This window comes from Phacochoerus africanus, chromosome 5, assembly GCF_016906955.1.
Source record: "Phacochoerus africanus isolate WHEZ1 chromosome 5, ROS_Pafr_v1, whole genome shotgun sequence".
NCBI lineage: Eukaryota > Metazoa > Chordata > Mammalia > Artiodactyla > Suidae > Phacochoerus > Phacochoerus africanus.
In genome coordinates this window covers 2,483,280-2,507,347 of record NC_062548.1, presented here as the reverse complement: position 1 = coordinate 2,507,347, position 24,068 = coordinate 2,483,280, and the positions used below count along the sequence as shown (strand labels likewise).

The 24,068-nt window shown below is 57.5% G+C and overlaps 1 protein-coding gene across 1 annotated transcript; it reads left to right on the top strand.

Moving 5' to 3' along the window:
• Window positions 1–5,757: 5,757 nt before the first annotated feature.
• On the top strand, window positions 5,758–12,540 carry ZFAND2A (zinc finger AN1-type containing 2A). Its single transcript, XM_047779395.1, has 5 exons — window positions 5,758–5,883; window positions 7,086–7,182; window positions 7,619–7,713; window positions 9,686–9,814; window positions 11,537–12,540. Exons 2-5 carry the CDS (start codon window positions 7,128–7,130, stop codon window positions 11,690–11,692), a joined length of 435 nt encoding a protein of 144 aa, XP_047635351.1. The 5' UTR covers window positions 5,758–5,883; window positions 7,086–7,127; the 3' UTR covers window positions 11,693–12,540.
• Window positions 12,541–24,068: the final 11,528 nt, after the last annotated feature.

Here is a 24,068-nt window from a genome sequence, read left to right as displayed (position 1 = left end):
GTGAGACGAGGGGAACCCGTCTGCTCTCGCAGGCGTTAGTCCACGACCCGGGCCCCGCCCTGTGCTGGGCTCCACGCGGGGCGAGGGGCGAAACTGACCGTCAGTCTGCCTTTGTTCCCGGCGTGGCTGCAGCGAGCATCTGCGTGGAGACGTGGCGCTTTGGAAATGCGGTGTCTGCTTCTCCGTCTTCCCCCGCTTCTCATCTTGAGAAGAAATCTTTAGGCGGAGCGTTATCGAGTTCTTCCCAGAGACAGGCTACACAAAGCATCCTCACTGTCTGTCAGAACGACAATATCTTTCAGAACCTCCAGCACAACTTGGGGCCGTGTCTCCTCTCCTAAATCTCGGCTGCCTGCCTCCGATCCGATTCCGCTCTTCAAGCCATTTTACAGCTAAATCCTCCCCCGTCACCGTAATGGTTTCTTTACAAAGGCCACGCGCTGACTGGGCTCCTTTACGGACTTATGTCGCGCTTACCATCTTCCTGTTCTCAGAATCCTTATCCCTTTCAAGTGGATTCTAAAAATATCAGTGTAAGCCCCCAGCTAACTTCTAATCCTCGCTTCCATTTGTGTTGACAGACGGGCGCTTCATCGCCCGCCCTTGCCCTTGCTTGATCAAGCAATTCCGACCTTCTCCCAAGTTTGATTACTGATGGTACCGGACGTCACCCCCCATCAGTGGCATCGAGGGACCGGGGCCAGGGGAGCAAGAGGCGCCGGCAAGACACAGGCTCTGCAGAGGGAGGGAGACGAGCCCCGTGACGGTGCCGCGGCTCAGCAGGGGACCTGCAGCGCTCCCTTGGTCGGGGGTGCGTCGAGATCCTTCCGAAGGGGCGCACTGGAGACAAAAGCCTTGCCCCCGGTTCTGGAGGTGGCCTCCTCCCCACTCAGGAGTAACACCCCTTCCTGTACCAGGGTGACTCCAAGGGCTGCCAGCTTCGAGGGCCCGGAGCAGGGGAGGGCTAGCAGCCCTGCCCCTTGGCCACTCAACCTGGCAGGGCATCTGGGGTTGGAAAGGACACCGTCTGGAATTCACGACTTGCCCCACAGGAGGGTCAGTGCAGACGCCTCGGCTGTGCAGCAAGACTGGTCGCACCCCTGCCCTCCTTGTCTGCTGTGGCGGAGACAGGGTGGTAGAGACGGGGCTTCCCGCCATGGGACACAGCGCTCCTGTCCTGGGCTGGACTCTGTCACACTGTGTCCACTCCCACGTGGCCTGGAGAGGCGGGGATCTCCCCGTGGACGGGCCTCAGGCAGGGCACCGGGTCACACAGTTGGGGAGAAGGACTGGCCCAAGGTGAAGCCACTTGTCGGCTCACAGGCCCAGGCTGATGACTTGGCCATCTGGTCAGGGGCCTGGAAGGAGAGGCTGGAGGGTCAGACCAAGGTCTGGCAAGAGGCGGAGTTCCTGCTGTGGCTCAGACATGAGGAACCCAACTAGTATCTGTGAGTTCCATCCGCGGCCTCACTCACTGGGTTAAAGATCCAGCGTTGCCATGGGCTGTGGTGTAGGTCACAGATGAGGCTTGGATCTGGCACGGCTGTGGGTGTGGTGTAGGCCGGCAGCTATAGCTCTAATGCGACCCCTAGACTGAGAACTGCCATGGGCTGTGGGTGCTGCCTTAAAAACAAAAACACAAAGAAAGAAAAAAAAAAAGGAAAAAATTATGAGTGTAGCAAATGCTAGGTATATATCCCTTTTTTGTGTAAGAAATAGAATATTTCTTATTCAGGAAGTTGAGATTTTTCTTTTAAAAACCAGCAACTGGGAGTTCCCATCGTGGCTCAGCAGAAATGAATCCAACTAGGAACCATGAGGTTGCGGGTTTGCTCCCTGGCCTCAGTCTGTGCGTTAAGGATCTAGCATTGCTGTGGCTCTGGTGTAAGCCGGCAACTGTAGCTGTGACCAGACCCCCAGCCTGGGAACCTCCATGTGCCGCGAGTGCGGCCCTAAGAAGAAACCAAAAACAAAACCCAGCAGCTGTGATTTGCACACCCATGTTCACAGCGGTGTCATTCACAGTGCGTGCAGCGACGAATGGAGGAACAGAACGTGGTCCCCGCACAATGGGATGCAGTTCCGCTTAAAAAGGATGGAAGCTCTGCCAGCTGCTCCAGCCTGGATGGACCTTGAGGACACGATGCCCAGTGATGATCGGACACAGGCGGCCAGACACCGTGTGGTCCCGCTCCTGTGAGGTCCCTGGAGGGGTCAGGTTCACAGGGGGAGAAAGGGGGAGGGTGGGCGCTGGGGGCTGGGGGCAGGCGGTGTTTAACGGGACGGAGCCCGTTTGGCAGGATGGACAGTTCCAGAGGTCTGCTGCACAGTAGCGGGCATGCCGTTCCCACAGCTGTCCTGCACCCCTAACGGTGTGTGCCAGGGACAAGTGTATGTTCCTGACTCGGTCGAGCACAAAGCCTCCTGTGACCCCGTGCTGTCGTGTGAGGTCCGTGCTCCCCCCCTCCCCGCCCCCGTGACTGGCGGGCGGCCCTGGGGGACCTGCTTCCCTCAGGGTCCCGATGACCTGGTCCCAGGCTGCCTCTCCATCCTCATCCCCGTCGGGTTCACGGAAGGAGGAACGCCCGTGCCCGAGGCAGTGATGCCAGGGATGTGTTGAGACAGAGGGGCTGAGCCCAAGCCCCGACTGAGAGGAGAAGCCGGTCTTATAAAGAGTCCTGGCGGGAACTTGTGCAGGGGGTCCACGGTGGGGACGTGCAGGAAGGACAGCGAACGGGGGACTACACATTTGGGGCCCTGCTGATTGTGGCAGGGAAGGGAAAAATAACGAGAGAAGATGGGTGGGGTCCGAGTCTCACAACCAGAGACATACAGCAGGAGCTGACGTTCGGGGGGCAGCTGCTCTTTGTAGGTGGTTTGTTTGCAGGCAGTTGTCTTCTGTGCTCCGTGGTCTTGCTGCCCAGCTCCGAACGGCTGTGTTCCCAGGGAGGGGGCTTGTTCCATCTCCAGGGAACCTATCAATCCCCAGCCAGTGTAAGTAGCAGAGGAGTTTCGAAGGTGGACTCGGGGGCCTGGGCTTCCATCCTGGCTCCTGTTGCGTGTGCCTCGGTCTCCTCACATGTCAAATGGGGGTCACAGAGTGACCCGTTGATGAAGGGCCCTGGGGTCCCTTGACTGAGAATCGGTGTTGCTGGACACACATGCTGGCCTCTGCCTTTCAAGCAGAGCTTCCTGAGGCTCACTAACGAAGGCTCCGAGGTCTGCGCCTCCCTCCCCCACCCCCCCGGGGCTGGGGCATAAGCAGGACAAGGTCTTTCTGCTGCAGAAACTCGGCCTCTGTCCACCGGCCCGAACAGAAACGGGGAAACGGAGTTTTGGGTGACGGAGAAAAAGACAGCTCTATTGCTTTGCTAGGCAAAGGAGGCCCCAGCAGCCTATCGCCTTAAAGACTGTGCCCCCGCCCCCCGCCCCCGGGGGCGATTAGGAGGGTTTATAGTCGGGGGAGCGGAAAACAGGGCCGCAGACGAGGGTCAGGGCAGAGACAAGCCTGCAGTGCTCAGGGGCCGCAGGACTGGTGGGCCTCCTTTCCGGAGTGGGGAATGTTCCATCAGGCAGTGAACATCTCCCCTGTGTCGGGGGGTTCGTGCACATTCCTTGAGGCGGAACGGGGACCCTGCCCCACGTCTGAACTCCTGTCTCCTGATGGCTCCTCCCTGGGTCTCTGCATCCTTCCCTTCCCGGATGAGCAGCTGCTTGAACCTGAACCTGCCCTCTGGAGCGCAGTCATGGAGGCTGACGCTTATTCCCTGAAAATAAGAAACGGGGGACACAGAAGGGCTTGTGTGCCCAGGAGCCCCACAGCTCGGTTTCACGTCTTCCCTGCTGACCACAGGGCAATTCTCCAAGGACACCTCAGGCAGCCCTTAACGGAGATGGGGTTCGTGATTTAGGCATCGGCAGTCAGCACCTCTCTTTGCAGGAACGCAGATGTGCAGGTGATGACACAGAAGCGGCGTGTACACATCCTGACCTGACGGTCTTCTGTCCTCAGGACAGTTTGGTGAGGTCACGGCCAGATCAGGACGGAGAAGAATGACACATGAGGGCCAAGTGCACACCTGTTAGAGCCCTGGGTATCCACTTCCATTTTTCTCCTGCCCCTCCCTGATGCTCCAGTTTACTCTGGTTCTGGTTCTTTGGCTCAGAGTTAGGGTTAAAACATAAGCAGAGACGGGACACCTCCCAGCTTCTGATGACAACCAATAAGTGAAGAGAGCGAATGGAAATTTTAAAAAGCACTATTTGGAGGCGTTTCCATCGTGGCTCAGTGGTCAACGAATCCGACTAGAAACCATGAGGTTGTGGGTTCGATCCCTGACCTCGCTCCGTGTGTTAAGGATCCGGCGTTGCCGTGAGCTGGGGTGTAGGTCACAGACACACCTCAGATCGTGCCTTGCTGTGGCTCTGGCGTGGGCCAGCAGCTGCAGCTCCGATTCGACCCCTAGCCTGGGAACCTCCATATGCTGTGGAAGCGGCCCCAGAAAAAGCAAAAGACTAAATAAATAAACAGCAAGCACTATTTGGCAATGATCTTAGTGATTCAAGCTGAAGCCACTGACGGAGGTTAAGGCTGTCAGACGGAGGTTGTTGAGGGACAGAACGGTTGCATCTCCGAATATCTCCCCACAAATACCAATCAATGCACAAATCAGAAAAAAAAAAAAAAAGAGAGAGAGACCCCCCCCTAGCAGACATGGAGTACCCATGTAACCAGGATGGATGTCACCGAGGGCAGGTTGCAATCCCTTGCTGAGATCATCACAGCACCACTTCTCTGAGGTTACTGCCAAGAAAACCTTGAGTCTGGTCTTTAGGAACCACCTACGGGGGCCCTGACTGAGTCACGGTCTAGGACAATGTCTGTGACCTTCAATAAAACTGTCAGGGCAGGAACCCCGTCTCCCATCCAGATTGCACAAGACCGAATGTGTAATTGCGGGTGAGCTCCTGGAACAGAAAGGAAAGAGAGATTGATGGCAAAACCCAAATGGGGTTTCAACACTCATGTCCCAGCTGGGGGTGGCTCAAGAGTGGTCATGGAGGAGCAACTGCACTTGAGAAACAGGCTGGAGCAGCTGAAGTGTGACGAGGCATCGTGTCCACAGCTCCTGCTCAAATGGCTCAGCCAAAGGGCAAGGAGAACTGCGCACATACACGTAGAAACACACACAGTCGGCCCTCAAGGTCTGTGGTTTCCACAGCAGTGAACCTGCCTGCCGGGGTGACTCCAACACCAGTGCATGGCAGATACGTGGATGGCGCACTGTGAGATGCCCGACCGACCCCTTTCCAGCGGTCCCCGGGCGCGCAGGGCACCCTCCTTCCGCAGCCCGAGACCCCGCCGGCGTGACTCAGCATCCCGCGCCGGCCCCGCCGAGCGCGCCTGCGCAGAGCCGCCTCACCGTGACTCGGCGGCCTAGAGAAGTCCCTGGACTGTTCGAGAAGGGGCCGCGGCAGGGCGGGATTGGCCCGCCGGGGGCAACGTCATGGGGGCGCGCCGGGAACGCCCGGGCCACGGCGGGATGGGATTGGCCAGTCCGGAGTGACGTCGTCGGGGCGAGCCGGGAACGCCTGGGCCATCGCGGTAGAGGATTGGTCAGCCCGAGGTGACGTCGTCGGGCGCGCCCGGGCCACGGCGGCTCTCTGAGCTGGCGGCTGCGGATAAATGGCTGGCAGCTGCGGGCGGCGAGATGCTGCGTCCTCACGGAGACTCGGACTGGCCTCAGCCGCCCCACGGATCCCGTTTTCCTCGTCCCTTTGGCTTTTTCCCCGGCGGCTGACCACGGTCGGGAAGTCAGAGGTCTCGTTCTCCGCCGCCTTCCGGTTTCCTCCGCAGCTGTCGCGGTCTCCGACGAGGGGCAGGTACGGGGCTGGGGCGGGGGTCCGACGGGGCCGTGGACCTCGGACCGGTAGGGCGTCATGTCCTAGCGGAACGGGGCTGTCAGAGCGTAGCTGCGGCTCTGAGGGCAAAATCACGTCGGGACTGGGGTTGGACTCTCGGCGGTCTTCGGCCGAGAGATTTCCGACCGCCCCCCCTGCGCCTCCCCCGCCCCCGGCAAGTGTTGCTGGGACTTGCTGGGCCCTCCTGATCCACCGGTGAGCGGACCTGCCTCGGGGTCAGCGCGCCGTGCGGTAGGGAACGCAGCTACAGTGGGAAGCCGAGCGAGTGGGTCCTGGAGGAGGAATCGCAAAGGAGAGGAAGTGTGACTTAGTGGGGCGTGGTGAGGGTGTCAGTGACGCTCTGAACCGAAGCCGGAGGTTGGGAGTGGATGGTAGATGTGGCCAAAGTATCTCAGGCTTAGGAGTCAGCATAGACGCCCCCAGGAGTGGAGAGAGCTGGGGGGCAGGTCCGGAGAAGGCCCCGGGGACGGCAAGTCTGGAAGGGACAAAGCTTTTGAGAAGTTTGGTGGGTGCCAGGTCACGGACGGGGCTCTGTGAGGCGTGCTGTGGGCTTCAGTTTCCTCTCAAGCGAAGGACGTCACCGTTTGTTTGCTAGTTTTCCAGTGGTCATCCAGGAGTAAGTTCTAAATAGAACTCAAGGCTTAAAGGAGTTAGAGAGAGCAGCAGGGGGCTGTGTCCAGTCTCTCTGGGATGGTGTGGTCGACTAATGTGATTTAGCACCTGGTAACAGTTTTCTTTATGTCAACAAGCATGTTCAGTGGGTGAAATTGTGCCCTAAAGTTCACCAAGGCGGTAGCTTTCCTTGGGAGCTGTGTAAATTGAATACAGGAAATCCTTGTCTGTGTGAGTCAAAATAATTGATTAATGAAAACCTGAATTCATGGTGGGTTTCTTAAAGTAGGAGTTAAAAGGACTGAAAAACAATCCATGTCCTAATGGGGTTGATTCTGAAGGAGCTGGTACTTAGGCGAAAACTCCTGTTTTCTCTAAAAGGCAAGAAACGAAGGTACTTTGATTCCCTTTAGAGGCCCAGGGTGGCCACGTGGCCATTTAAGGCTCCCTCTCGTGTTTGTTTACTTTTATCGGCTGGATGTTATAAACCCTGGTACCAAAATCAGGGCAGCCATTACTTTCTTCCTAGTGAGTATTTCTGATTCTCGCAGGTGGCGTTTCGCTCCGCCGTCTGTTTTGGATGCCTTCTCGTCATGGAGTTCCCTGATTTGGGAAAGCATTGTTCAGAAGAAACTTGCAGGCAGCTAGGTAAGCACTTTTAAGAGAACATTAGCAAGAAACAGGTGTTTCGTTGGCTATTTCATGGGGGAGAACCAGCCATATCTTCATTGGCTGTTGTCCTGTGGGTCTTAGCCTTTCTGGCGTTTTCGTCATGGGATGCTGGCCTGAGGTTCGGGTCTGAACAGCCAGGTGTGTGGCTGGCGGCCAGCGCCACGTGGACATAAGTGCTTGGGTGACACCACGCGGGATGGCGGCTCTTGGGAAAAGACGGCTGTTCGGGTTTCGTCCTTGTCGTTGCTGTCGTGCAGTTTGTGCCCCGGGTTTTTCCTCGTGTGATTCCCTCAAGGGTGTGTTGATGGGCGTGACGAACTCGGGGAAGGTCACAGGACCTTTAAGTCTTCGGTTTAGTCTTTAAAACGCTTTACCATGGGTTTTTTGTTTTTGTTTTTTTTTTTGTCTTTAGATTTTCTTCCTTTGAGATGTGACGCGTGTAAACAAGATTTCTGCAAAGACCATTTTGCCTGCGCTGCACACAACTGTCCCTTGGCCTTCAAGAAGGTAATTTATGCTGTTTCTCTCTAAGGATTCTAATTCTCACCCCAAAGCTCTTTTGTCCAAAAGAGTGGACGTTAGCCACATGCAGCTGGTGACTTCATTAAAATGAAACCGTCACGTCTGGGGTCTCAGTCATAGTAGCCACAGCTCAGGCTTCAAGGCACATGTACAGCATTCCCGCCACGGCAGGAGGCTCAGAAGCAGCGGGGGTTATTTTCAGGGACTCCTGGAGTCAAATGGTTGTTCTCGACAAACCTTCAGAGCTGCTTGGCATGTTAAAACACTGTGTTCCTTTGCCTCGGCACAGCAAGGAGAACCGCTGTGTCTTCCCGGGGCCTGGGAGCGCAGGGCGGTGCACGACAGGGGCGCTAACCTGGGAGGAGTTAAAAGTGCTTATTCGTTGGCGCCCCCTGGAGGTGCAGCAGGTTAAGGATCCGGCATTGTCACCGAAGCAGCGTCGTCTCTGGTGCAGGTTCAGTCTCTGGCCCAGGAACTTCCACGTGCTGCGGGTGCGGCTCCCTGCCAAGCCACTGTTGACTTATCTGGGTAACTCTTGGCCTTGGCATCCTGCTTAGGGGCTTCGGGCATTGTGTGGCAGAGACGGGGAGGAGACAGACTTGCTCGAGGCTCAGGGTTAAGACTTGAGGGCCAAGAGGCAGCCGTGTGCTGACTCAGAGGGCTCCCAAAAATAACCACAGGAGCACCCCAAAGAGAGTTCAGGCCGTGGTGATTGAGGTCTGACGTGGCCCCGGTCTGAGCGCTCTTTCGGGTGCTCCTGGGGGTGTTTTTGTGAGCCCTTCCAGTCGGCGCTCTGCTGCCTTGCCCAGGTGCCAGTTAGAGGTGAGGGTGACAGCCTCCCGGGCTGGGACCAGTCCTGGCTGAGGCCTGACCCTGCCGTATCTCACGGGGGCGGGGGAGGCTGACTCATGTTTACCTGGCACCGGTGCCCAGGCCAGACTGCCCGATGTGTTGCGTGATCGTCCTGTGCCCCGCCCTAGGGAGGGTCTGCCCAGAGGTGACCGAGCAGTGCTTGGTTTCTTTTTTTCTTTTTTTCTTTCTGTTTTTTTGCTTTTCAGAGCCGCACCCACGGTATATGGAAGTTCCCAGACTAGGGATTGAATTGGAGCTGCAGCCACCGGCCTACACCACAGCCACAGCAACACCAGATTCAAGCCTCGTCTGTGACCTACAGCACAGCTCACGGCAACTCCGGATCCTTAACCCACGGGGCGAGGCCTGGGATCGAGCCCACATCCTCATGGATCCTAGTCGGGTTCGTTAACCCTGGAGCCACACCGGGAACTTCCTTGATTTCTTAACCTGATCTCCCAGTTGCTCCTGGGAGGCTTGCCAGCTCAGCTCCCAAACAGAAGGTACCCGTAGTTGTGTGTGGTTCCCTGTCATTGTCTAGTGTCCCTTGGCACCTCAACGCTCAGGCTCACTTCACTGCTAAGTTTGCTCAGCTCCTGCCCTGGCTCACAGCCGGGGTGACCGTGCGGGGCGCCCTGTTCCCTCCAGAGCACCCCCTTTCACCCTAGTCTTGGGCTTGGCTGGTGGCATGTGTGTCCTGCCGGGCGACCGTCTCTCTGCGAGGCCACGTCAGAGGCCACAGGAGGGTCAGGAAGGCCCGTGGCAGTTGACGGATGGCCTCTCCTGTCAGCCCCATGCCGCGGGCAGCCGGCAGGTTTAGCGCCGTCTCCACGTGCTGGCCACCCAGCTCTGCTGCCCTGGGGCTCCCGCCCCGTCCGGCCCGCGTCACAGCTTTCCTCCCGGCTGCACATGCCTGGGCTGGCAGGGTTGTTTCTGCAGGGGCTTCACAGTCCATGAGGCCTCAATGCCAGAGGTTCCCCTCCAGGCAGCTCCGTCCTCGAGCTCTAGGGACGTCTTCCCGTGACTCCAGGGGAGTCTCACCGTGGCTCCGGCGGTGTTTGAGTCTCGCGTGTCTGAGTCTGGAGCGTCTTCCGTCTCTTTGCAGGATGTCCAGGTCCCAGTCTGCCCGCTTTGTAACAGCCCAGTCCCAGTGAGAAGGGGGGAGCTGGCCGACGCCGTGGTTGGTGCGCACATGGACGGAGGGTGTAAGTCGCGCCCCCGGAGGGACGAGAAGGTGAGGCTGGGGTCTGGGGGCCGCTTTCTCCGCGGGGGAGGAGGGCCGCTCAGCCCGCCCTGCCGCTTGGCTTTCATCATTGCTGCGCGGAGCGCCGCGCGCGCGCGGGGCTCGGGCGCTCCTGGGTCGGGTGAACGGCCTGGGTCTTTCCGGTGACGCGCAGCGAGCCCTCCCCACTCGCAGGGTCGCTGTTAGGAGCTGCTTTGGGGGCAGGCACGGCGCCCTTTCCCCCAGGGTGGGAGGTGACCGTGGGTCCCGAGCCCTCCTGTTAACGAGCAGAGAGGGCTGAGCTCTGCTCCTGCGCCCGCCTGGGCGAGGCGAGGGCTGCGCGCTGCCGACTCGCTCTGGGGGCGCCTGGGGCTGGGGTGCTGGCCTCCAGCTTGCTTGTCTGTGCCTCCCTTCAGGGCGCTGGGCTCCTGGCTGGGCGCCGCGGGGCCCACGCGCCCGTGTGCTGGTCCATCGCTGCTGCCCCGGTGCTTTTTGTAACACCCTGTGGCTGGTTTCTTTCCGGCCGAGGCCCTGGCGGGTTTGTCCTCCTTCGGAACGTCTGTCCCCGGGCCCTGGGCCTGTGGTCGGTTCCCCGTCCTCGACCAGAGTCAGGCGGGACCTGCCCCTCAGGAGGCGGCCTGTGACTTCGTGGTCCCCCTCCCGCCCCCAGCTGGAGGCTTCCGGCTTCCCCGGGGCCCCTGTCCTGTTGGGGTGGCTTTCCTGAGACGTGCCCGTCACTGCCCGAGCTCAGGACACGGGCCGGGAGACCTGCTCACCAGGGCCTTGGCTTCTGCCAGGCGTACATCACGCTGTCTAGTCGTGGGTCCCGCCCGGCTTCTGGTTAAGAGAGCCGGCTTGCGTCATGTTAAATACAGAAGTGGGAGTTCCTGTCCGGGCTCGGTGGCGAGTAAACCCAACTAGTGTGTATGAGCACGCAGATCCGATCCCTGGCTTTGCTCCGTGGGTTAAGGATCCCGCGTGGCCGTGAGCTGGGGTCTAGGTCGCAGACGCGGCTCGGATCCCGCGTGGCTGTGGCTGTGGTCTAGGCCGGCGGCTACAGCTCCAGTGGGATCCCTAGCCTGGGAACCTCCAGATGCCACAGGCGCGGCCCTAAAAGAGGCGAAAAAGACTAAATAAACAAATCAATTCAGAAATGCACTTAGGACGGGTGGCCTCGGGCTGGAGCGGCTGCGTCTGCGCCTCTGCCCTCGTCGCAGGCCTTTCTTCGCGAGCCGGTCCCTTCCTCCCGGTTCCTCCCACCACGGTCCTGCTGCTGCGTTTGCTGGGCCCCGAGCCCTCTGGAAGCTCTTGGCAAAGACCCGCCCGGCCCGGCTCCTCCGGCGCTGGGGGCGGAAAGGGACGCGGCCGGGTCGCCCGCTCTCCTCGCCGCCTTCCCCGCAGACCCCGGGAGCCGCCCCGCCCTGCGCCCACCGTCCCCAGGGCCCTGTTGCCGGCTCCCTCGGGCCACGCAGGATGCCCCCGGCTCGGCCGCCTTCCCTCCCCGCCCTGTCCCCTCCTCCCCGCCCCGGGCATGGCTCCCTGTCCTGAGGGCACTCGCGGTCGTCTCCTGTGAGTTCCCCCCCCCCACCAGATGCTGCCCCCGCGCTGGCCCCTCGTTGGACGTCTTTGTCCCCTCGGTAGCTTGTCTCGGGTCACCTGATGGATGTCTCGGGGGCTTGCGCGGTGACCGCCGACGGAGGCGGTCGGGACACTGAGGGGACGGCGTTTCTTCAGGTTTTTAGGCACCGGTGCTCCCGAGGCGGCTGCAGGAGGAAGGAGGTGCTGCCGGTGGCCTGCGGCCAGTGTCACGGCAGCTTCTGCATCCAGCACAGACACCCGCTGGACCACGGCTGCAGCCGCGGGGGCCGCCCGCTCAGCACGGCCGGGTGAGCGGCGAGTCGGCTCCGCGGGCGCCGGCCGACATTCAAAGTGGATTCAAAGTGGATCCGGGCCAACGCGGGCTCGCGTCCCTGCTTTTGCTGCGACGGTGCTGCCGGAGCTCCGCCGGCCTCGTGGACGCCCCCCCCCCCCGGGGGGGGCTCTTCGTCTTCCTGTGGCCTCTCTCTCTGTGCTCAGTGTCCAGACGTCCCCTTTTATAAAGACACCGGTCGCGGGAGCTTTGGGGCCGCCCGCTCCACTGTGAGCCCACCCTGCCCAGTTACCTGTCCAGCGACCCTCCCTCCAAACACCGCCCCGTCCTGGGCTCCCGGGTGTAGGACCCCACCCCATCCTGTGACGGGCAGTCTGGTCCCTCCACGGGTGCTGGCCCCGAGGGACGGAGCCCGTAGGCGGTCCTGTCACTTCACGGGGACTTCCTCATGTGGCCTGTGCCGGCACTGGGCCGGGGGTTCCCTCGAGCCGTGCAGGTGGCTTTCTTGGTGACGGATGAGGGGCTGGGCGAGCGCCCCCCGTGCCTTTCTGTGCTGGAGCTGGGCTGCACAGCCTCGTAGCTGAGCCCTCGGAAGCAGGAGCCACCCCTGGGCTTCCCGGCCTCCAGATACGGACGGGGTGGGGGTGGGGGGGGGGGGGTCTGACCTCGAGCAGCTGTCGCCCCGGACACAGGAGCAGCTCCGTCCAGCCCAGGGTGACCGAGAGTCGCCGTAGTTGGTTTCAGAAGCAGTGCTGGCTGGCACGTCTTTTGTACAATCAGTGTATTGTTTCCACACGAGCAAATGCTTATAGTTTAGAAACAAGTTCTTGTTCCGTTTCGGGTCGAAAATAAAGCGGCGTTGATGGGACTCCGTGTTGACTCTGGCCTGTTTGTACACGCTGGGCGCTTGCGCGTAGAGCCTGCCTCTGGTGCCTGCGTACCTCTCACAGGGAGCAGCTCTGCCCTGGGCGCGAGGGCCAGGGGCCCAGCCTTCTGGAAGCTTCTGTCACGTAAACAACCAGCAGCTGATCACCCTGTCTCCCCCGTGTGGCTTCTGTGGTGACTGGCTGTGCCCAGAAGAGGCGGGGCTGCCACCGCCCTGTCCGGGGCCTTGTCCAGAGGCGGCCCCAGCCCTCCACTTCCGTTCCCCTGGCGCTCGGCCCGTGACCACCCGCGTGCAGGTGGGCAGAGAGCCCTCTGCTCCTGGAACCCGGGGTCTCAGGAAACGGGACCAGATAAAATGCCCTCCCATTTGGGGCCCGATCCTAACCCCGAGACCTCCGTCTCCGCACATCCAGGCAGTTACATCTCTCTGGCTTTATAGCCTCCAGACACACCGGGGGCCGGGGCTTGCCGTCAGCTTCCTTCTCCAAGCAGCTGGCAGCGGCTCCACGCCGTGGTGTCTTAGCGGTGGCCTTAGTTCTGCACCTGTGGTCCTCCAGCTGCGCCAGGGCCCCGCAGGGGGGGTGCGGACAGCGCTGGCCCCACCCCCAGGGCCCCCGATTGCATTTCCAGTAAGTCCTGCTGATGCTGGTGCTGCTGGTCTGGGCACCGCGAGGCCAGAGCACCTGCAGCTGCCGTCCGAGTGGTGCCTCCAGCCACGAGCGACGGGGAGCGTGAGACCAGCCAGGGCCACCACGCTGCTGCTGTCAGTATGTTTGGACTTGAGGACGTGAACCTGCATTTTCTTGTTTTGTGGAATCTTAAGTACAGATCAGGGCTTTCTCATGAAAGCTTCACGCTCAAAGCGAGACTCCAAAATGCTAGGATGCGAAGACAGTACCAGAGAAAAAGTAAAATATCGTTAAAAATATGGGCAGGTGTAAAGAGTGTCTTGGTTATGATGAAGTCTCAGCTGTTTTTAAATTGTAGCTACTGAAAATTTTAAAGGGGGTAGGAGGCTTGCGTTATGTTTCTGTCAGTGCTTTTGGGGGGAGGGGCCCGCGCCTGCAGCGTAAGACTAGTGGTCGAATCAGAGCTACAGCCGCCGGCCTACACCGCAGCCACGCGATACCGGATCCAAGCTGCATCTGCAACCTCTGCCACAGCTCACAGCAACGCCAGATCCTCAACCCACTGAGCGAAGCCAGGGATCAGCCCTGTGTCCTCGTGGATACCAGTGGGGTTCGTTACCACTGAGCCACAGCGGGAACTCCCTGTTAACACTGTTCTTCTCGATTGTCCAAAGTACAGGACAGAGCGACCCCGCGTTTTATCAGGAGCCATCGCCTTAGGCATCCGCTCAGGTTCCCGTCCTCGCTGCGGAGGGAGTGTTTCGGCGGGGTTAGGACATTTCTGAGACACTACTCTGTTCCTTTAAACCCTGTGTGAACAGACGTTGAAATGGCCAGCAGGGGTGAAAGGCAGGCAGGGCAGCGCTGGCCTCCGGGAGCGTTCACAGAGGTCTCAGTCCCGGGCTCCCTGCTGCTCCAGGCGCTGCCCCAGCACATCCTTAGGCTTTGGGGGCCCTAGGTTTACCGCCCGCGGGCGTCCATTGCTGTGCCGAAAGGGGGCGCAGCTTGCTGGGAGCCACAAAGTGGCTAAGAAGAAGAATCCCGCGTGAGGCCTGACTGTGAGCAAAGCCGCAGCAGAGGCTGAAGAAACTGAAGCTGCCAAGCAGTTTCGAAGAATCCCCCAGCCGATCCTGTTTCGTAAAAATTCCTGAAATGTGATTTTCTCTCCTATTCTTGCGCTTCTTTCCTGTCTGACGTTTATGTGTGTTGTGAGTCATTCTTGGCTCATAATATGGGAACCTTTTCGAATTCCTGAGGCTTCACCCAAGCATGGGCCATTACCTACTTGTAAACCTAAGCCCTTGTCAAATAGGTTGAAAACAATTGAACTATGCATAAAGAACTTTCCTAAGAATGGGAAGTTTCCTTTCAGAGGAGTAATAGGAAATATTACACAGAACTGCCACGTAAGCCTGGGGATTTTGTTGGACTTTGGTCTGTCCCCATGGAGACAGGTTAGGGGGTGGTTTGGGTGTTGCCCATGGCCCAACAATTGTGAATATTATAAGGCAAGATATTTTTTCCTACAATAAATGCTATTGTAGGGACCCAGCAGGTGGAAATTATTATTATAATTGGCAAGATTCTTTTGATATATAGATTTTATAATTAATAAAGATTTCTATAATAGATAAGGTTTATTTAAGACAGCTTATGTTCCCACAACCTGCTAATGGTCTGAGGTCAGCCTGACCTCAAAAGCAAGCCACGTGTGAATACCCCACTCCCCATCGATGGCTGTTCATGCCTGCTAGAGGAGCACAATAGGTAGCTTGAGGCAAGAATATCTATCACCTTATGCCAAATCATTGTTAAAGCAAAAATTAGATACCTATTATTCTGCTTGCTATTTACTTATGTTCTAAGAATAAAGTACAGTTTGTACGTATTTTCTATGTAATCCTTATTTAAAAATCTAAAACTAAAAGAATAGTTTGGAATAGCAAATTAGCATATATTGTTGTTTTGTATAATCAGTGCCACAAGAGTAAAATGTATAAAAGCTGGCGCTCTCCTTTCAATAAACGGGTCACCTGCAGCACTTGCTGGGGGAGTTGGCTCCAGTTCTTTCCGCGACTGTTTGTAGCCCCTCCTCCTGCTCGTCGTCTCCTGGCTGCTGGGGCTGGGCCCCGGCAGCACCTCAGTGGGGGGGGGGAGGTGAGGTGCCGAGTTGCCTCCAAAACAGCACAGCAGCTTCTTCCTGACATCGTTTCGCCCGCGTGCGCCAGCTGCTGTGCTGCTCCGTGTTTGCCTGACGTGGAAACTCGGAGCCACTGTACTGTCGCTGGCACATTTTTCATGAGAGAAGGCGAGCATCCCCTGAGAACTGCCCAGTCCTGGGAGTTCGAGGGGGCCAGCTGGTGTGACCAAGGGACGGGGAGGCCACGGTGCAGTTTGTTTTATTTAGGGCCGCACCCGTGGTCCATGGAAGCTCCCAGGCTAGGGGTCGAGTCAGAGCTGTAGCCCAGGCCTGCACCCCAGCCCCAGCCACAGCCACAGCAATGCTGGATCCTTGGCCCACTGAGTAAGGCCGGGGATTGATCCCGTGTGCTCCTGGATACTAGTCAGGTCTGTAACCCTCTGAGCCACAGGGGGAACTCCCACAATTGCAGTTTAAATTGTCATAGTGCCGATACTGGGAGAAGTTCGGCGTATTCCTTCTGCAGGGTCACAAGCTGCGTGCGTTTGAGAGGAGGCTTAGCGGGAAGTGGTGTGTCCCTGCCTTCTTCCCCCAGGTGGGGCGGGAGGCAGAGCTGCTGGGTGCTCTGGCCTGTTTGCAAAGCAGAGCAGGTGGGCGCGTGGTACAGCCTTTGGCTGCGGTTTCCTCACCTACAGGTGGAGCCGCGGGTGGGACTGGGGTGGGGAGTGATGCCTGAGGTTCTCCGGGCCCCCCGCAAGGAGAGGGCCCAGAAGCACAGGGCGAGAGGGTGTGGAAGCTAAGCCCCAGGGCATCACCTCTGCCCGGCTTTACGGAGAGCGAGAGGCTGGCCTTTCCAGCCAGTTCCCGGGTCCTGTGAGAGGGCCTGGCTGCTGGAGAGTGAGGGTCACTAGATGAACCTGCGCGTTTTCTCTCCGCGTGCGGGGGCGGGGGGCGGGGGGAGCTCCCTGGGGCCCAGCAGGTGCGCGGCCGCGGTACCAGAGGCGCCCACAAGGTGGCACCAGAGGGCCTCCCAAGAGGCGGGAGAGCATCGACTGGACCTGGGTTCCCGGCGGTCGGTCCGTTCGCAGTAAGCGGCCCCGGGGGTGTTTTAAATGTATTAACCTTCCCGATTCAGTCTTTGCAGGAAGCCTCCGACCTCATCTGAAAGGTAGATTCTGAGATGAATTCCTGAAATGTTCCTAATTTACAAGTTTTACGCTTAAAAATGAGCACCTTGGCGGATTCCCCTTGTGGCTCAGCGGACTCGAATCTGAGCGGTCGGTATCCACGAGGACATGGGTTCGATCCCAGCCTCGCCCAGTGGGTTAAGGATGTGGCGTTGCTGTGGCTGTGGTGTCGGTCAGCAGCTGTAGCTCCAATTCAGCCCCTGACCTGGGACCCTCCACATGCCGTGGGCGCGGCCAAACGAGCGCCTTGGACGTTGACTCAGCGCTGCAGGTGTCGCAGGGTGCTGGTGTGCTGGGGGAAGAGCGGCGAGAGGAGGAAACTAGTCTGCCTTTTCTGCTGGGTCTGGTGTGAACGTTCCCCAGGTAAATGTGGATTGGTTTTGCTTTATTTCACTGAACGGATATAAAAATAGCAGTCACGGTTTGCTGAAGAGCTGAGAGGAGCGGGTCGGGGCTGTGAGAGGAGCTGAATGTCGTGTAAGAAGCATGTCTGCTGGTCGTTTTCCGTTTCTTCTTTGAGCTCCTCCTCCCTGGCGCCAGGGAGATCCACGTCTTTAGGAGCTACCCCCCGCCCCCCATCTGCAGACGAGCTGTCCCTGGAATACATCAGCAGCTAAGTTTTCTTTTGTAACAAATGCTACAAGAATTACCTTTTTAAGATGGTCTTTTCAAAGTAAAACTAGAGTTGTCTTATGGTCCAGCACTTCCACTCCTGGGCAGCCGTCTAGAAAAGATGAAAACTTGCATTTGAAAAGACACACACACACACACACACACACACACACACACCCCGCCGGTGTTCACTGCAGCACTAGTCACCACAGCCGAGAGCAACCTACATGTCCGTTGTGAGAGGACTAGGTAAAGAAGGGGTGATGCATGTATACGGTGGAGTATTATTCACCCCTAAAAAAGAATAACCTAATGTCATTTGCAGCAACATGGATGCCACCAGAGATTCTCCTACTAAGTGAAGTAAATCAGAAAGAGAAAGACAAATACCATATGTTATCACTTATATGTGGAATCTAAAATATGACACAAATGAATTGATCTACAAAACAGGAACAGGCTCACAGAGAACAGACTTGTGGCGCCAGGGTGGGGTTGGAGGGGGTGGATCGGGAGTTTGGGATCCGCAGAGGCAAACGATTAAGCACAGAGTGGATAAACCACCAGTGGATGTAGCTCGGGGAACTATGTTCAGTATTCTGTGGTAAACTCTAAGGGAAAGTCTTAACTTAAATAACATGATCTTTTTCAAAAAACAAAATGTGAGAGCTGGCTGCTCTCACATTCTGGAGAGTTCTTTCTTCCGAACGAAGCGAAGCTCCCCTTGTACCTTTACACACACGTGGCCTGGAGAACAGGATTGATTTGCACGCTCACCGTGTCCATCACGGTCACGGAAGAGCTTGCAGGACCCCAGGGAGAGAGGGACCGCCACGGGCGGCGCCTGCTGTCGCTCTGGGCGCTGCTGTAGTGTGGGTTCGATCCCTGGCCGCAGAACTTCAGGTGTGGCATAAACCAACAAAAACCACCTGGAGTTCCTGCTTCTAGAGTGGGATGAGCCAACATCCCAACCTGGAACGTGGTCCGTTGGCCAGTCTATGAGGGGCACACACTTCCATACCCTGCTGGTGGGGCGCCAAATGGCCCGAGCACCAGAGAGGAAAATTTGGCAACAGCTGGCAAAACTAGTGTGTGCTTAGCAACCCCCCTTCCAGGAAGCCACCCTGGCTTTACCACCGCCCACACGCGTTCCCTGCAGCACCGTTTCCACCTGCAGAGTCGGGGACAGCTTCGTTTGCCCTCCTGCGGACAGAGGTCGAGTGAGTGGCGGCGTTCACCGCCCGGCCCATGGAGCCCTGTGAGGCTCCACCGACCGTGGGTCCTCTCGTTGGCGCGAAGCATGCTTCTGGGTAAGAAAGAGAGGAGGTAACCAGCCGTGCGTCTGCTTCCTTTTGCTACAGGAAACACAGGATGAGCCGGAAGCCAAGGACCTGGGAAGCTCCGCCAGCAGGAAGGGAACGATACTCTAGAGTTGGCTTTTTACATGTTCTACCAAATGTAACAAAAGTACTAGGGCCGGGGGAGCCTAGAACTTAAGACGAATGGAAAAAAAAAAAAAAAACACATTGAAGGAAGAACAAGCTTTTTTTTTTTTTTTGTCTTTTTGCCATTTCTTGGGCCACACCCATGGCAAATGGGAGGTTCCCAGGCCAGGGGTCTAATAATCAGAGCTGTAGCCACCGGCCTACGCCAGAGCCACAGCAACGCGGGATCCGAGCCACATCTGCAACCTACACCACAGCTCACGGCAACACCGGATCGTTAACCCATTGGGCAAGGCCAGGGATCGAACCTGCAACCTCATGGTTCCTAGTCGGATTCGTTAACCACTGTGCCGCGACGGGAACTCCCTGAGCAAGCATTTTTTTTTGTAAAAAACACATAAAGTTCAGGAGTTCCCGTCCTGGCTCAGTGGTTAACCACCCTGACTAGGATCCGTGAGGATGTGGGTTCGATCCCTGGCTTTTCTCAGTGGGTTAAGGATCCAGCATTGCCACGAGCTATGGTGTACGTCGCAGGTGCAGCCTGGACCTGGCGTTGCTGTGGCTGTGGTGTAGGCCTGCAGCTGTAGCTTCGATTCGAACCCTAGCCTGGGACCCTCTGGAAGCCACAGGTGTGGCCCTGAAAAACAAAAACAACAAGAACACAAAGTTCACAGTTTTAAGCATCTTAAACCATTTAGGGAGTTCCCATTGTGGCTCAGTGGTTAATGAATCTGACTAGGAACCATGAGGTTGCAGGTTCGATCCCTGGCCTTACTCAGTGGGTTAAGGATCCGGTATTGCCGTGAGCTGTGGGGTAGGTCGCAGACGTGACTTGGATCCCGCGTTGCCGTGGCTCTGGCGTAGGCCGGTGGCTACAGCTCCGATTCGACCCCTAGCCTGAGAACCTCCATATGCCGTGGGAGTGGCCCTAGAACAGACAAAAACAAAAAAACCAAAACACCGGTGAATCATTTAGCACCATTTAGCACATACACAATGTTGAGCCCCCCCATCTGGTTCCAGAACATTCTCATTCCCCCCCAAAAGAAACCTTGTACGTTAAAGTTCACTCTTATCCTGGTACCCCTGGTCTCCTCCTCCAGCCCCCGTGACCACTCTGGATTTGCCTGTTCTGGACAGTCCCTAGAAATGGGGCCACACACCATGAGGTCCTCCCAGAGTGGCTTCTTTGAGTGTCACATCCATCAGAACGTCCTTCCTTTTCATGGCTGAGTAACAGTCCATTGAATGGGGGGACCACATGTCCCTTCTCCATCGGCCAGTGGACATCTGTGCCCCCCCCCCACAGGCACCAGCGGCCCAGAGGAGCCAAACCCCAGAGAAGGGCAACGCCTGGAATGTCAGGTAGCCATGCACACAGGGTCAGGGTTGACACTCGCCCCGGGGCCTGGCTCCCCTGTCCCAGTAGCCTGCTGGTGTGCAAGTAGTGAACGCAGTGCTGGCCAAGTCCGCTTCCCAGGAGACCCAGTGCACGCACAGATGCAGCCGGGGTCACTCCGGGTCTCGGAATGAACCCAACGCAGCAGCACCATGGGATGGGGCCTCCGAGGTTAGGTTCCGGTTCTGTTCCTGATCCCTGGGGCCTCTTGCTCCCGAGCCTGTGGGACCCCAGATGCGCTGCTCTGAGCTGCCGTGTGGAGAGAGGCACGTGGCAGGCACGTCTGGGCGACCGCAGCCCCACACCCTCGGAGAGTCCTCCCAGCAGCCAGGTGGACCGCCCCCAGACAGCCTTCCCACCAAACCGCAGCCAAACCTGTGGACGCCTTGCCCCACCTCGCCCAGAGCCTGCGAGGTAGTGTGTGTTGTTTGCAGCTGCCACGTTTTGTGATCATTTGTTGTGCAGAAATGGAGAACAAACATCCATCACGAAGAAACAGCTGTGCTTCCCGTGCTTGGCCCTTGGCGTCTGGACGCTGCAGAGACCCCCTGAAGGTGCGCACCAGCCCAGCACTGGGGACCTTGGGAGTCGGCTGGGCGTGAGGGGCCGGAGGCAGAGCTCGGGGCTGGAGTCGAGGCGGGCTCTACTGGCCAGCTGACCTGGAAGGTCCAGCAGCGCAGCCTCGGCACAGGCCCCCAGGGCATGGACCACAGCGGGCCTTCAGCAGCGGGCCAAGGAGCTCCCGCTGGGCAGTGGATCGGGTAGAGCCGAGCCCCTGACCTCGGGCCTCACATTCGCACGTGATGCGGGGCTGCGGGTCGCACCCACGTCACCTGCGCCGCTCATCTGGGTCGTGCTATGATTCGCATGTCCGCACATTCTCCAGCGACGCCAGCGGAGCTCGAGGGGGCCGCGCGGGACCCTGCGCGCCCCCCCACCCCCCCAGCGGGCCGGGCCGGGCCGGGGTCGCTCCCGGAACCTGATGTCAGAGCGCAGGAGGCCCCGCCCCACGTCGCGCTCGGCGCCCACGTGCCGGCCGGCGGCTGGGTCACGCCTGCGCAGGAGAGACGCTGCCGCCTTTCCCGCGTCTCCTCGCGGGAGCGCCCCGAGCCTCCCACGGCCGCTGCCTTCGTCTTTGTCCAGGAGCTCCCCCGAGCCCCTGCTTTCCCGGAGGTGCCTCTGGGGCCTCTCCTCCTGCCTCTCTGCTGGGCTGCAGGCCTCTGCGTCTCCGCTTCACCCAAGCGAGCCTGGTTTGGTAGCAACGGGAGCGGTTCGTTTTCAGATCCAAGAGGCTCTGCTGGGTTGAGGGTGTGACGCTGATAGTGGTGGTTTTCCTTCGCCTTGTGTTGTCCCTTTGTGTGCACAGTGGTCTTCCGTTGAGAACTCGTCGTGATATGTGAGCGGCTGTAATTTGGGGCATAGGATATTAGGGTCCTGTAGGAAGCCCTGACGTGTTCTTCTTTTAGCAGGCTAGCTGCACCAGCACTAAATCCTCAGTCACTTAAATGCGGTTCCAGACATGGAGATGAATTGCAGACGGATTTTATGGAGTCCCTCCCAGGACTGCAGTTTGTATTCATGCCTCCTGTGTAACCTTTCAGGGTTTCAACCGCAAGATGCGACCACTTGGTAGCCCTAAGCCCAGGAAACTGTCAAAATCTGGGCGTTCTCATCGAGGCTCGGTGGTTAACGAATCCGACTGGGAATCATGAGGTTGTGGGTTCGATTCCTGGGCTTGCTCAGTGGCTTAAGGATCCACTGTGAGCTGTGTGCAGGTTGCAGTCTCAGGTGGGATCCCGAGTTGCTGTGGTTCTGGCGTAGGCCAGTGGCTACAGCTCTGATGGGACCCCTAGCCTGGGAATCTCTGTGTGCCCCGGGAGGGACCCTAGAAAAGGCAAAAAGACCAAAAGCAAACAAAAAACCCTGTCAACACCTGTTTCCAGGTTCTCAGTCTTTCAGCTGTTCCTTGCAGAACTGATTGGCCCCTGAGTGAAAAATGACTGTAACTGTAAGGCTTACTTCTCTGGGCTTCCTTCTTTTTCTCCTGTTTGTTGGTTCCATAATATTTCACTGTAAAATGAGCCCTCTGATGTCTTAAGACATAGCTCGTTTTTTTGTTCTCTGTATTTGTTATGCATATTTGACCATGTTTAAAGCTGTTTTCTATGAGAGGCTGATCTGAAGCGCCTGGAGCAAACTTGGGTTCACTGCTTTGTGCAGTGAAAACAATCTGTTGAAAGCAGATTGGGTTAAACCAAAGTGCGGTGTTTTCTGCGGGCACCAAGCAAGGAGTCCAGGTAGCTAGTGTTCAAAAGACCCAAACTCCTTGAAGGCTTTAGGGGAAAGGTCTTTCAGAACACGGGTGAGTGAGGGGGTTTGGGGTGTGTGTGAGGTTGTTGGTGAGGTCATTGGGACGCAACATCATCAACCTTCTGGGGTCTGCACACTTGCAGGCAGTATGTAATTCATTTCTTCCACCTGGCGTGGGTTTCAGTCTCTGCAAAACAGCTCAAAGAACATGGGTCAGAATATTACCTACAGCCCTGGAGGAGGAACTAAAGTTCCTTGATTTTTGTTTTAGGGCTAAACTATTTTGTCTTGCCTGACTATATTCATTTATTTTTGCATTTTTCTCACTTAACTGATTAAATATTTTGGAACTGGAAGTTCCGGTTGTGGCTCAGCAGTAGCAAACCGGACTAGTATCCCTGAGGACTCATCTTTGATCCTTGGCCTCGCTTAGTGGGTTAAAGATCCCACGTTGCTGTGAGCTTTGGTGCAGGTCTCAGATGCGGGTTGGTTGTGGCGTTGCTGTCTGTGGCTGTGGTGTAGGCTGGCCAGCTCTGATTCGACCCTTCGCCCGGGAATTCCATATGCCTCAGATGTGGCCCTAAAACAAACAAAAACAAACCTTTTTGGACCTAGAAGGCCTAGGAGGCTCAAGTTTTCTATATGAACAAGAGGCAGGTGGAGGCCATTGGGTAGGGGCGTTGTGGGGTGGGGGTCTGTTGCATTCCAGGAAGCTGCCATAGAGTCCTGCTCAGTTGCATGGCATATTACCAGAGCTAAAAATAAAAGCAAAAATTAAACTACGTCAACGCTTCTGTATATTTAAGCTTATGGATGAACTTTTTTTTCCCCTAGATGGTCGTGAAGTCCTCCAGAGCAGCTGGAAAACGGAATGGCTTTTCCTGGAGTCGGTAGCGTTGGACGTGCTTGCACACATGGTGCAGAAACTCTACCCCCAAGTGTGTGCCTTATAGACTCTCATGTGTGTGAACACAGGACCAGCAGGGGCTCTGGTATAACGCGGCCAGATTAGAAACTGGCTGGCCTTAGAGAGTGGAACTAAAGAACCCTGCCTGGCTTTCCTATCTCCCATCTCGAGAACCTTCCCTTGATAGCATAACCCCGTCCACCTGTCTCCTCCACGTGGTCTGCAGCTTAAATGTCCACACAGGCCAAGTCTCTTTCTTCCCTTTCTCAGTGTTGGGACTATGAAGAAGTCAACAACGGGGTAACTCCTCAGTTTCACTGGCAGTGGGTTGCCTCAGACCTCAGATACCCCGCGAGGTCAGGCCCACCTCCGCCTTCAACCCTCACCCCAGGTGACCTCACCTGGACTTAACAGGTGTCTGCATGCACCTCCGATGCATTGGGAAACCTGGCGCACAGGTGTAATGCAGAGACTGCACAATCTTGCTCCCACTTTTAAGTGAAAGCAGTTAAAAATCTACCTCTGGAGTTTCCCCCCTGGCTCAGCGGTGACAGTCCCGACTAGTATCCATGGGGAACGCAGGTTTAGGTTCCACCCTGGGCCTCACTCTGGGGGTTTAAGGATCCTGCGTTGCCCTGAGCTATGGCGTGGCTGTGGTGTAGGCCGGCAGCTACAGCTCCGATTCGACCCCCAGACCAGGAACTTCAAATGTCCATGGCTAGCGGCCCTAAAAAGACAGGGGGGAAAAAAATCTATGTACATTTATCTTGTTCAATATGAACCCCGGTGGACCAACGGCACTGCGCTGCTTTGAACTGGGAGATCCCGCACGTGGAGGGTTGCCTGGCAACCGCAGGCTCCGGGCACCAGCGGCGCCCAGCA

Coding starts and splice junctions, on each gene's coding strand:
- ZFAND2A (XM_047779395.1), top strand. CDS start 7,128: ATGGAGTTCCCTGATTTGGGAAAGCATTGTTCAGAAGAAACTTGCAGG. Junction 7,183..7,618: donor AGAAACTTGCAGGCAGCTAG/GTAAGCACTTTT, acceptor TTTTGTCTTTAG/ATTTTCTTCCTTTGAGATGT. Junction 9,815..11,536: donor GCCCCCGGAGGGACGAGAAG/GTGAGGCTGGGG, acceptor GCGTTTCTTCAG/GTTTTTAGGCACCGGTGCTC.